This window comes from Gobio gobio, assembly GCF_949357685.1.
Source record: "Gobio gobio genome assembly, chromosome: 1".
In the NCBI taxonomy this organism is placed as follows: domain Eukaryota; kingdom Metazoa; phylum Chordata; class Actinopteri; order Cypriniformes; family Gobionidae; genus Gobio; species Gobio gobio.
This window is the reverse complement of record NC_137097.1, coordinates 75762252-75777251: the sequence shown is the minus strand read 5'-3', so window position 1 is coordinate 75777251 and position 15000 is coordinate 75762252. Positions and strand designations below refer to the sequence as shown.

Genomic DNA, 15000 nt, shown 5'->3' with positions numbered 1-15000 from the left:
TCTGGGGTCACGGTCTAACAGGATTATGAGGGCTGTAAATATATACATTGGTTCACAACCTGCAAACCAATGTCATAATCCCTGAAGATTCAAATTCACTCATTTTTACACTCATTTATTAAACATTTCCAGTGAAATAACAGTGCTTTGATCAAACTGGAGCACTGCGCCTTTAAAGCCAGGATAATAGTGGCGACCCCTGACCTTTGCTGTCATCGTGACCCTTGATCACGATGTGGGCGTCCAGCTCCTGCAGCTGAGTGTGGAGCGAGTCCAGCTTGCGGCTGGAGCTGCGTAACTGGCTCTCCACCTGCTGGGCGTTGCGTTTGTCAGTTGTGGCCCGCCGCAGGTTCTCCGCTCCCGCCTTTATCTTCAGCTCTTTCCGGATCTCCCTGCGGATCCTCTCGCGCTGCTCGTCCAGCCGCTGCTGCACACCGGAGTCTGAGAGATCCGAGTTCTGGTCCAGACCCAGCTGCTCCAGCAGCGACAAACCATCTGAATCCTACAAGAAGCAGGAGGTCAAGGGTCAGTGCGGGATAGACAGATAGATAGACGGAGAGACAGACAGACAAAATGATAGAACGTCAGACAGAGTGATAGACAGAATGACACACAGAATTACAGAACATCAGACAGAGTGATAGACAGAATGACACACACAATTACAGAACATCAGACAGAGTGATAGACAGAATGATAGAACGACAGACAGTGATAGACAGAATGACAGACAGAATGATAGAACATCAGACAGAGTGATAGACAGAATGACACACAGAATTACAGAACATCAGACAGAGTGATAGACAGAATGATAGAACGACAGACAGTGATAGACAGAATGACAGACAATGATAGAACATCAGACAGAGTGATAGACAGAATGACACACAGAATTACAGAACATCAGACAGAATGACAGACAGAATGATAGAACGACAGACAGTGATAGACAGAATGACAGACAGAATGATAGAACATCAGACAGAGTGATAGACAGAATGACAGACAGAATTACAGAACATCAGACAGAGTGATAGACAGAATGACACACAGAATTACAGAACATCAGACAGAGTGATAGACAGAATGATAGAACGACAGACAGTGATAGACAGAATGACAGACAGAATGATAGAACATCAGACAGAGTGATAGACAGAATGACAGACAGAATTACAGAACATCAGACAGAGTGATAGACAGAATGATAGAACATCAGACAGTGATAGACAGAATGATAGAACGACAGACAGTGATAGACAGAATGACAGACAAAATGATAGAACATCAGACAGAGTGATAGACAGAATGATAGAACGACAGACAGAGATAGACAGAATGATAGAACATCAGACAGAGTGATAGACAGAACGACAGACAGAATTACAGAACATCAGACAGAGTGATAGACAGAATGATAGAACATCAGACAGTGATAGACAGAATGATAGAACGACAGACAGTGATAGACAGAATGACAGACAGAATGATAGAACATCAGACAGAGTGATAGACAGAATGATAGAACGACAGACAGAGATAGACAGAATGATAGAATGACAGACAGTGATAGACAGAATGACAGACAGAATGATAGAACGACAGACAGAATGATCTTCAGACAGAACGACAGACAGTGATAGAACGACCGTCAGACAGAATGACAGACAGAGTGATAGAACGACCGTCAGACAGAATGATAGACAGAATGACAGACAGAATGATAGAATGACCGTCAGACAGAATGACAGACAGAATGATAGAACAGACAGAACGACCGTCAGACAGAACGACAGACAGAGCGATAGACAGAATGACAGACAGAATGATAGACAGAATGACAGACAGAGTGATAGACAGAATGACAGACAATGATAGAACATCAGACAGAGTGATAGACAGAATGACAGACAATGATAGAACATCAGACAGAGTGATAGACAGAATGACAGACAGAATGATAGAACGACCGTCAGACAGAATGACAGACAGAATGACAGACAGAATGACAGACAGAATGACAGACAGAGTGATAGACAGAATGACAGACAATGATAGAACATCAGACAGAGTGATAGACAGAATGACAGACAGAATGATAGAACGACCGTCAGACAGAATGACAGACAGAATGACAGACAGAATGATAGAACGACCGTCAGACAGAACGACAGACAGAGCGATAGACAGAATGACAGACAGAATGATAGACAGAATGACAGACAGAGTGATAGACAGAATGACAGACAATGATAGAACATCAGACAGAGTGATAGACAGAATGACAGACAATGATAGAACATCAGACAGAGTGATAGACAGAATGACAGACAGAATGATAGAACGACAGACAGACAGAATGACAGACAGAATGACAGACAGAATGATAGAACGACCGTCAGACAGAATGACAGACAGAATGACAGACAGAATGATAGAACGACCGTCAGACAGAATGACAGACAGAATGACAGACAGAATGACAGACAATGATAGAACATCAGACAGAGTGATAGACAGAATGACACACAGAATTACAGAACATCAGACAGAGTGATAGACAGAATGATAGAACGACAGACAGTGATAGACAGAATGACAGACAGAATGATAGAACATCAGACAGAGTGATAGACAGAATGACAGACAGAATTACAGAACATCAGACAGAGTGATAGACAGAATGACACACAGAATTACAGAACATCAGACAGAGTGATAGACAGAATGATAGAACGACAGACAGTGATAGACAGAATGACAGACAGAATGATAGAACATCAGACAGAGTGATAGACAGAATGACAGACAGAATTACAGAACATCAGACAGAGTGATAGACAGAATGATAGAACATCAGACAGAGTGATAGACAGAATGATAGAACATCAGACAGTGATAGACAGAATGATAGAACGACAGACAGAGATAGACAGAATGATAGAACATCAGACAGAGTGATAGACAGAACGACAGACAGAATTACAGAACATCAGACAGAGTGATAGACAGAATGATAGAACATCAGACAGTGATAGACAGAATGATAGAACGACAGACAGTGATAGACAGAATGACAGACAGAATGATAGAACATCAGACAGAGTGATAGACAGAATGATAGAACGACAGACAGAGATAGACAGAATGATAGAATGACAGACAGTGATAGACAGAATGACAGACAGAATGATAGAACGACAGACAGAATGATCTTCAGACAGAACGACAGACAGAGTGATAGAACGACCGTCAGACAGAATGACAGACAGAGTGATAGAACGACCGTCAGACAGAATGATAGACAGAATGACAGACAGAATGATAGAATGACCGTCAGACAGAATGACAGACAGAATGATAGAACAGACAGAACGACCGTCAGACAGAACGACAGACAGAGCGATAGACAGAATGATAGACAGAATGATAGACAGAATGACAGACAGAGTGATAGACAGAATGACAGACAATGATAGAACATCAGACAGAGTGATAGACAGAATGACAGACAATGATAGAACATCAGACAGAGTGATAGACAGAATGACAGACAGAATGATAGAACGACCGTCAGACAGAATGACAGACAGAATGACAGACAGAATGATAGACAGAATGACAGACAGAGTGATAGACAGAATGACAGACAATGATAGAACATCAGACAGAGTGATAGACAGAATGACAGACAGAATGATAGAACGACCGTCAGACAGAATGACAGACAGAATGACAGACAGAATGATAGAACGACCGTCAGACAGAACGACAGACAGAGCGATAGACAAAATGACAGACAGAATGATAGACAGAATGACAGACAGAGTGATAGACAGAATGACAGACAATGATAGAACATCAGACAGAGTGATAGACAGAATGACAGACAATGATAGAACATCAGACAGAGTGATAGACAGAATGACAGACAGAATGATAGAACGACAGACAGACAGAATGACAGACAGAATGACAGACAGAATGATAGAACGACCGTCAGACAGAACGACAGACAGAGCGATAGACAGAATGACAGACAGAATGATAGACAGAATGACAGACAGAGTGATAGACAGAATGACAGACAATGATAGAACATCAGACAGAGTGATAGACAGAATGACAGACAGAATGATAGAACGACCGTCAGACAGAATGACAGACAGAATGACAGACAGAATGATAGACAAAATGACAGACAGAGTGATAGACAGAATGACAGACAATGATAGAACATCAGACAGAGTGATAGACAGAATGACAGACAGAATGATAGAACGACCGTCAGACAGAATGACAGACAGAATGACAGACAGAATGATAGAACGACCGTCAGACAGAACGACAGACAGAGCGATAGACAAAATGACAGACAGAATGATAGACAGAATGACAGACAGAGTGATAGACAGAATGACAGACAATGATAGAACATCAGACAGAGTGATAGACAGAATGACAGACAGAATGATAGAACGACCGTCAGACAGAATGACAGACAGAATGACAGACAGAATGATAGACAGAATGACAGACAGAGTGATAGACAGAATGACAGACAATGATAGAACATCAGACAGAGTGATAGACAGAATGACAGACAGAATGATAGAACGACCGTCAGACAGAATGACAGACAGAATGACAGACAGAATGATAGAACGACCGTCAGACAGAACGACAGACAGAGCGATAGACAGAATGACAGACAGAATGATAGACAGAATGACAGACAGAGCGATAGACAGAATGACAGACAGAATGATAGACAGAATGACAGACAGAGTGATAGACAGAATGACAGACAATGATAGAACATCAGACAGAGTGATAGACAGAATGACAGACAGAATGATAGAACGACCGTCAGACAGAATGACAGACAGAATGACAGACAGAATGACAGACAATGATAGAACATCAGACAGAGTGATAGACAGAATGACAGACAGAATGATAGAACATCAGACAGAGTGATAGACAGAATGACAGACAGAATGATAGAACGCCCGTCAGACAGAATGACAGACAGAATGACAGACAGAATGATAGAACGACCGTCAGACAGAATGACAGACAGAATGACAGACAGAATGATAGAACGACCGTCAGACAGAATGACAGACAGAATGACAGACAGAATGACAGACAGAATGACAGACAGAATGATAGAACGACCGTCAGACAGAATGACAGACAGAATGATAGACAGAATGACAGACAGAATGACAGACAGAATGATAGACAGAATGACAGACAGAATGACAGACAGAATGATAGACAGAATGACAGACAGAATGATAGAACGACAGACAAAACGACAGAATGAAAGAGAACAACAGACAGAACGACAAACAGTCTTGGTAATCTGGATTTCCATCAAATTATAATAATGTTAAATGCCTGAAAACGAGTGGAATAATCAGTTCTGCTCATGATAATCTAATTTACTCAAAAACCTCTGAATATCATTCCACGTATGAATGACTGAACTCTTGCAAACTCACAGCTCCAGTAAACAGCACATCGACTGCTTAAGACCAAAGCGAACAGCGTGATGTGTGAGACTGATCCGGGGTCAGTGATGGCGCTCTGTCTGCTTTACATTGATCCAGTGCCACCATAAATAACTCCGAAACACACCACCTGCTCTGAGACCAAACACACCCATGTGAACGCCATTCATCAAGTGTCTGGATCTGCGCTTTTATCTTTTAACTGGAACTTTTAATATCGGTTTTATATCAGCTTTACAGAAAAACGAATTTCTAGACTATCAAGTAGAACAAAGCAGCTCTACAGAGGATTCATTAAAAAGATCGACACGTTTAAAGTTAGTCTAATTAAAAGCATTCTAGCGCTAGTTTAGTTTGTTAATGATCTGAAATGAGTCAGCGAAGGCAAAGGGCAGCTCTGCGGTTCAGCGCTCACACAGAGGAAGTCAACAACATTACAGAAACTTTATAATCATGGATATAAACTGTCGGATTGCAGAACTTCTCTTTTGTGCTGTGTTTTTGTTGTCGGACACTGACACAAGAGACTGAGCAGAACTGCCTGAAATATAACACTTCACACAGACATTTAAAGACTAAACACACGTCTGACAGCGTAAATAGAGCAGGTACCAAACTCGAGACGCCGCAGGAACATCAGCTACCTTATGTTTGAGGGCGAGCAGACACACGTGAACACTGTGACTCAATAAGGAAGTTCTGCTCACTTACAAAACACACAGGAAAAGAGCAACACACACACATACCACACCACAACACGCAGCAGGAAAAAGAGGAATCGCAATGAAATCTCTTCAAAATCTCAACTGCTTCTCTGAAAGCGCTTCTCCTTCCTTTCGTAAAAGATCCCAGAAATCACACGTTCCTGGAGTTTCGGACCAGATCTCGACCATGTCTCAAACTTGCCGAGATATGGAAAGTCAAGAGATTTCAAACATTTCTCCTCTGCTCTTCACTGTAAAAGCTCATTGGAGGCACAATGTCACAATTCTTTGTGATTATGTGAAATTTACAAGCAATGTCTTGAGTTTCAAAGTAAATCCTACAGCATTTATTCAGTGTATACTTCCGATTAGGGGGTTTGGTTTCTGCCAAACCTTAGAATTTTTTTCCACCGAACCGATGGGAATCTTAAGGCGCTTAAAGGGTTAGTTCACCCAAAAATGAAAATTATCCCATAATTTACTCACCCCCAAGTCATCCTAGGTGTATATGACATTCTTCTTTCAGACGAATAAAATCGGAGTTATATTACAAAAGTCCAGGCTAATCCAAGCATTAGAATTGGATTTATAGTTGCTCTGTTTTTGAAGTCCATAAAAAGTGCATCTGTCCGTCATATAACTGCTCCACGCGGCTCTGGGGTGTTAATAAAGGCCTTCTGAAGCAAATCGATGCATTTGTGTAAGAAAAATATCCATATTTAACACGGCATCATGAAGCTTCGAATCGCGTGTCAAACCGCCAAACTGCTGAAATTTGGCGATTCAAACTGCTGATTCGACTCACTGATTCATAACGCTTCGAAGCTTCATGAGGCCGTGTTTTGAAATCGTCATCACTATATAAGTCGTTATTTAGGGTTTTTTTGCGCACAAAAACTATTCTTGCAGATTCATAAAGTTATTGTAGAACCACTGTAGTGAGATGGACTTTGTAACGACGTCTTTAGTGTCTTTTAAGGGTCTTGAGAGTGAACCGTGCATTGAGCCAATGGAGGCCTTTCAGAGCCATCAGATTTACACTAAAATATCTTCATTTGTGTTCTGAAGATGAACGGAGGTCTGACGGGTGTCCAACGACATGAGGGTAAGTAATTAATAACATAATTTTCATTTTTGGGTGAACTAACCCTTTTATAAAGGCCTTCTGAAGCAAATCGATGCATTTGTGTAAGAAAAATATCCATATTTAAACTTTATCAAGTAAACTTTCGGCCGACCGCCTTCCCTGTTCAATTTATGGAAAAATTAATGAGAGTTCCCCTGCCGATAGAAAGACTAACTCGAGCAGGTCCGCTCGTCATGACATCACAAACTCATCTTGAGTTTCAATTTCAACATTCAACACTTTTCCATGGAAGGCGGTCGGTCAAAAGTTTACTTGATAAAGTTTAAATATGGATATTTTTCTTACACAAACACGTCGATGTGCTTCAGAAGGCCTTTATTAAAGGGTTAGTTCACCCAAAAATTCTGTCATTAATTACTTACCCTCATGTGGTTCGACACCCGTCAGACCTCCGTTCATCTTCAGAACACAAATTAAGATATTTTAGTGTAAATCTGATGGCTCTGAAAGGCCTCCATTGGCTCAATGCACGGTTCACTCTCAAGACCCTTAAAAGGCACTAAAGACGTCGTTACAAAGTCCATCATCTCACTACAGTGGCTCTACAATAACTTTATGAATCGGCGAGAATAGTTTTTGTACGCAAAAAACCCCAAATAACGACTTATATAGTGATGACGATTTCAAAACACGGCATCATGAAGCTTCGAAGCGTTATGAATCAGTCGAATCATGATTCGGATCGCGTGTCAAACCGCCAAACTGCTGATTCGACTCACTGATTCATAACGCTTCGAAGCTTCATGAGGCCGTGTTTTGAAATCGTCATCACCATATAAGTCGTTATTTGGGGTTTTTTTGCGCACAAAAACTATTCTCGCTGATTCATAAAGTTATTGTAGAACCGCTGTAGTGAGATGGACTTTGTAACGACGTCTTTAGTGTCTTTTAAGGGTCTTGAGAGTGAACCGTTCATTGTGCCAATGGAGGCCTTTCAGAGTCAGATTTACACTAAAATATCTTCATTTGTGTTCTGAAGATGAACGGGGGTCTGACGGGTGTAGAACGACATTAGGGTAAGTAATTAATGACAGAATTTTCATTTTTGGGTGAACTAACCCTTTAACACCCCAGAGCCGCCTTTTTTTTAATAGTTCAAATAAAATGAAAAATACACTGCTGTGGACGTTGTTCGGCAGAATCTTAACCAGTGGATTCGTTATACGGCCGAACCTCGAAAATCTGGATTCGGTGCATCCCTACTTTGGATTAGCCTGGTCCTACCAGACTCTCGGACATTTCATTTGTACAGCGAGTCTGGCCGCTCTCCATTGACAAGCGTTAACTCCCTTGAAGACGGGAACTCTGTTGAAGTTTAAAACTATTGGATCTGCCCAGAGCCGCTCTGGATCTGTCGTAACCAATCGCTAACGTTTGTTCGTGACGTATGGCATCTCAAACTAGCGCACAATATCAGTGTCATTGTTCTCAGCCACTCCCTCTGTTCGCTGATTCCACCGGTTAAAATTGACAACCAGAGAATATGACGCAATCCCAGACTCTCATACTGAAGGAAAATGAAACTTGAGTGGAAGTATGTAGCAGGGCGAAGCCAGGCTAGCTTTGGATGACAACTAGTGACTCATATGTGTCTTAATTTCTCTGAAAAGGATGAATATGTTTTAAATTCACATTCCTCGTCTCTTGCTAATGATTCATGTTTCTCCTCCTTCTTTTCAACTGACTCCAGCGATCCCTCTTAGAGACTCTTTCACCATCCAATCGATTCATCTTTGATATAATCAAGCCCCGTCTTCATTTTATCCGGCTCAGAAACACGTCACATCACGGAAGTAAGATGGGTTGTGAAAGCCACTAAAGCTGCATTGGTTTCACTACAAACACAAAACACGGCCGCTGTAAACCATCATCATCCTGATCTTCGGCTCGCGAGGGTTTAGTTCAGGCCTTCAAGGGTCCGTTCAGCCGAAAATATCAAATCATTTACTCACACTTGTGTCGTTTCAAACTTGTATGGCTTGACATTTTTTTCAATGGGGTCCAATGATGTTTGGACTAATGTGGTAACCGTTAACTAAAACTTAAACTCTTCGATTTTATTTCAGCTGCCAAGGCAACAACTTTAATTTAATTTGAATAAAACTGTAAAAAATAATGAATAAAAATGGTAACAATTTACTATAAGGATCCATTAGTTAATGCATTTACTAACAATGAGTAATACATTTGTTCTTAATCCTTGTGAACTTTAGTTAGTAAAAATACTTTAGAAAGTTTTAGTTCATGTTAACTAACACAGTCCATTACATTTTTATTTTGTTTTAGCAATTTTGTTGCGTTTTTATGGCAACACTTTACATTAAGTACAAATAAAACGTTACTAAATCTGATAAATATTACAATTGTTCACCGAAAAAATCAGGTCATACAGGTTTGGACCGACATGAAAGTGAGTCTTGGCCCTTTGACAGGCGGAGGAACAGTGACATAGAGCAGGTTTTGAGGTCCTACCACATGTTCGGCCTCGGCCGGGCTGGAGGGAAAGTCCTCCGGCGAACACTCTCCCACATCTCCTTCACTATCCATCGCCTCCACTCCTCTCCCGCTCTCCTCTGATGAAACGACTCTGCTATCAGAGCGCTTGACACCATGAACAGCAGCAGCTTCCGCTCAGAGAGAACGACAGCAACAGCTTCCTGTTCATCTCGACGCGAGAGGTTTGCCGTTTGCACAGAAACACACACACACACACACACTTAAACACAGGCACGTGAATGGTTGGCTTTTGAAATCTCTCAACCAACTTCCGGCACAGAAACAAGCATTTCAGTAAGGTACCATTACATGTGTGTGTGTGTGTGTGTGTGTGTGTGTGTGTGTGTGTGTACATGTTTTTCTAGCCTGGTGGGGACTTCAACCTGACTGTAGACAGACTCATGGGGACTCGTGTCACCGTGGGGACCTAAATTGAGGTCCCCACGGGCACAAAAGCTTATAAATCATTCAGAATGAGTTTTTATGAAAATGTAAAAATGCAGAATGTCTCCTGTGAGGGTTAGGTTTAGGGGCAGGGTCAGTGTAAGGGGATAGAAAATACGGTTTGTACAGTATAAAAACCATTACGCCTATGGTGAGTCCCCAGAAGGATAGCGCACCAGACTGTGTGTGTGTGTGTGTGTGTGTGTGTGTGTGTGTGTGTGTGTGTGTGTGTGTGTGTGTGTGTGTGTGTGTGTGTGTGTGTGTGTTTTAATACACAGGATGGCATTCGTGAACACTTGTGACTGCCAGAGAGGAAACGAAACTGTCCAAAATACACACACACACACACACACACACACTGCAACACCGACTTAAATAGACTTAGGCTTAACAACAACTAAAATACAGTTTCTGGAATAGCTAACATCAGGAATAATGTTTTTAAAGTGTGTGTTTGTCCGTATAAAGGCACGGGTGGTCTCTGCTGTCCTCTCTAGATCTAGTGATGCAAAGCAGAGAAGTTGAGTTATTGCTGCATCAAAAGCTGGTCTAAAGAAATGTGTATGTGCGGAATCTAAACATGATCTAGTTTATGATCAGCACTGTAACGTCATGCAACTTTCATCTCAGGGCCAAATGTGACCAGGTTAAACAGAGCAACTACATTCCTAAATGACAGTGAAACCTTCCTGTGAAGCTTCACAGCGTCTGTAAGACTTGACATCCTGCCCCACACACGATGCCCCGCCTACAACTGCACATTACGCCAGATGCCCCACCCACAGTCCAACTCTGGCCATAACAATGCCCCACCCACAACTCACACTACCCCATCTGCCCCGCCCATCTCACACTACCCCAGATGCCCCACCCACAACTGAATATTAGACCAGATGCCCCGCCCACAACTCACACTACCCCAACTGCCCCGCCTACAACTGCATATTACCCCAGATGCCCCACCCACAGTTAAACTCTGCCCATAACAATGCCCCGCCAACAACTCACACTACCCCAGATGCCCCGCCCACAGTTAAACTCTGCCCATAACAATGCCCCGCCAACAACTCACACTACCCCAGATGCCCCGCCCACAGTTCTACTCTGCCCATAACAATGCCCTGCCCACAACTCACACTACCCAACTGCCCCGCCTACAACTGCATATTACCCCAGATGCCCCGCCCACAGTTAAACTCTGCCCATAACAATGCCCCGCCCACAACTCACACTAACCTAGATGCCCCGCCCAAAGTTAAACTCTGCCCATAACAATGCCCCGCCCACAACTCACACTACCCCAGATGCCCCACCACATCTGCGCATTACCCCAGACGCTCCGCCCACAGTTCATCTCTGCCCTTAACTATGCCCCGCCCACAAATCACACTACCCAGATGCCCTGCCTATAACTGCGCAATACCCCAGATGCCCTGCCCACAGTTAAACTCTGCCCATAACAATGCCCCGCCCACAACTCACACTATCCCATGGCCCACCTACAACTGCGCATTACCCCAGATGCCCCGCCCACAGTTAAACTCTGCCCATAACAATGTCCTGCCCACAACTCACACTACTCCAAATGCCCCGCCACCAACTCACACTACCCCAGATGCCCCGCCCACAGTTTAACTCTGCCCATAACAATGCCCCACCCACAACAGCACATTGCCCCTGATGCCCCGCCCCCAGTTCAACGCTGCCCATAACTATGCCCCGCCCACAACTCACACTACCCCAGATGCCCCGCCTACAACTGCACATTACCCCAGATGCCCCGCTCAGCCATCTAGCCACTATGTTTACAGACAACATTTCACACAAACCTGAATAACAAGTTCACATCTCTGAATCACAGATGGAGTGAAGCAAAGCCACTGAGGTACATCGAGGTACTTAAAATACATCTGTACAAAAATGTTAACACTTCACTATATTTTTAACTGTAAAACTATGAAAAATTAGGTTAACACAAGAAAATTATTACTACAGTTGCCTCAAAATTGCGCTTTAATATCTGAGTGAAAGACCCTAGCAATGCCATAGCAATAATCTGTAACACCTAGCAACCACAAGAATACCTTATCAACTGCTTAGCAACTTAATAGCAATTCCTTAGAAACCACCCTGACCATTTTAGCAACTACCTAGTAATGCCCTAGCAACCATCTATAACACCTATCAACTGTCTAGCAACCACAGGAACAACATGGGAACTGCCTAGCAACTGTATAGCAATGCTTTAGAAATTACCATATCAACACCCTGGCAACCATCTGTAACACCTAGCAACTGGCTAGCTACCACCAAAAACACCCTAGCAACCACTTTGAACACTCTTGCAACTATCTATCAATGCACTAACAACTATCTGTAACAACTTGCATTTAACGCTTAACGCCATAACAACCATCTATAATACCTAGCAACGGCCTAGCTACCAACAAGAGCACCCCAGCGACTGTAACTGCATAGCAACACCGTAGCAATTTTCTGAAAATTCCACAGGAACTACATAACAATGTCCAAGCAACCACACAAAACACCATAGTAATGCCTTAGCAACCACCCTGAACACCCTAGCAACTACTTAACACCATAACAACCATCTATAACACCTAGCAACGGCCTAGCTACCAACAAGAGCACCCCAGCAATTGCAACTGCAGAGCAACTGTCCATAGGAACTACAAAACAATGCACAAGGAACCACACAAAACACCATAGTAATGCCTTAGCAACCACCCTGAACACCCTAGCAACTACTTAACACCATAACAACCATCTATAACACCTAGCAACGGCCTAGCTACCAACAAGAGCACCCCAGTGACTGCAACTGCAGAGCAACTGTCCATAAGAACTACATAACAATGCCCAAGCAACCACACAAAACACCATAGTAATGCCTTAGCAACCACCATGAACACCCTAGCAACTACTTAACACCATGACAACAATCTATAACACCTAGCAACGGCCTAGCTACCAACAAGAGCACCCCAGTGACTGCTCTACAAACTGAACTACAAAACAACACCCAAGCAACCACACAGTACACCCTAGCCACATTTTTTGGGGGTAAAATAGCCTATTCTTTTAAACTTCTATTATAATTCCAAATATTTCTTTAAAAATCTATTTTATTAAATATTAATATCATCCTCCTAGACAGTCTGGCCGGGCTTGGAGTTATGAGCACATGTCTGTCTTGGTTTAACTTGCATCTTTCTGGTCACACTCAGTTCAGGTCACAACTCAAAAACTTCAGATCTAAGCCATTGCAAGTTTCCACTGGGGTTCCCCAAGGCTTAGTCTTGGGCCCTCTTTTATTTAATATTTCACTGTCCCTTGGATATATTTTTAGGAACTACGGTATTAATTTCCACTGCTATGCTGACGACACCCATTTTCCATGCCTACTTCTGTCTTTCCTCCACTTTCTCTGTTCACTGTAGCTGAAATTAAAAACTGGTTTTCATCTAATTTCCTTAAACTCAATAGTAGTAAAACTGAAGTTCCTGTAGGAACGAAATCTGATAGTTTCTCTGTGACTATTGAGCAGTCCAAAGTTTTTCCATCCACGCAGGTGTCGTCCTTGATAGCACCCTATCTTTTAAAGCTCACGTTAATAATATGATTCATTCTGCATATTTTCATTTATGAAACATAAACCGTCTTCGTCCTTCTCTGACAATGAACAACACTGCTATCCTTGCACATTCCCTGGTTACATTGCATATAGATTAAAGCAATTTTCTTCTTTTTGGTTTTCTTTCGAAACATAATCACATATTATTTCTAGAACCCCTCCCATAGAGCAAATTTATCCTGTTTTTCAAAACTTGCACTGGCTTCTGGTGAAATATCGAGTTATCTCTTGGTTTAGATTGTATCTTTCTGGTCACACTCAGTTCAGTTCACAACTCAACAACTTCAGATCCAAGTCATCTCAAGTTACCACTGGTGTTCCCCAAGGCTCAGTCTTGGGCCCTCTTTTATTTATTATTTATCTACTGCTCAATGGAAGTATGGTATTCATTTCCACTGCTATGCTGATGACACATTGCTTTACCTGTCTTCCATGCCTATTTTGTTCTTTTCTTCCACTTTCTCTGTCCAGCTGCTTAACTGGAATTAAAAACAGTTTTTTATCTAATTTCCATAAACTCAAAAGTGATAAAACGGAAATTGTACAAAATGTAATTTGGCTAAATCTGATGGCTTCGCTTCTCTTTGGTCTTCCTTCTAAAGTCCAGAATTACCAGCTGCGCAAATTATTTCTATAACCCCTGCCATAGAGCACATTTATCCTGTTCTTCAACACTTGCACTGGCTTCCAGGACAATATCCAATTGATTTCAAAATCGTGCTCCTTACCTACAAGGCTGTTAATAATCTAACTCCTTCATATCTCTCTGATCTTCTTCAATTTGATATTCCTGCCCGTACACTCAGATCCTCTTCATCAATCTTTTTAGTCTCACCACACACCCGCCTGAACAGTATGAGGTCTAGGGCTTTAAGTCATGCTGCTCCTCATTTGTGCAACTCCTTTTCCATGGACATTCGTAACAGCGACAGTCTTCACACTTTTAAATCCTGTCTTAAAATGTTTATTTATTTAAACAGGCTGATTTATGATAGCAGATGTACTGAGCAATATCTGAAATTCTTCAGTGTC

General features: G+C 42.2%; 1 protein-coding gene across 4 annotated transcripts in view; it reads right to left on the bottom strand.

Moving 5' to 3' along the window:
* The window catches only part of pkn1b (protein kinase N1b), a 67381-nt gene that overhangs the window by 32029 nt on the left and 20352 nt on the right, over positions 1-15000 (bottom strand). For 2 of the 4 annotated variants that reach the window (XM_079814185.1, XM_079814186.1), the window contains exon 2: positions 205-502. In XM_079814185.1, the coding sequence (XP_079670311.1) occupies positions 205-502 (298 nt within the window). Of the gene's footprint in view, positions 1-204; positions 503-9845; positions 10190-15000 lie in introns of those variants that run through there. The other 2 variants (XM_079814183.1, XM_079814184.1) reach the window with 2 other exon arrangements.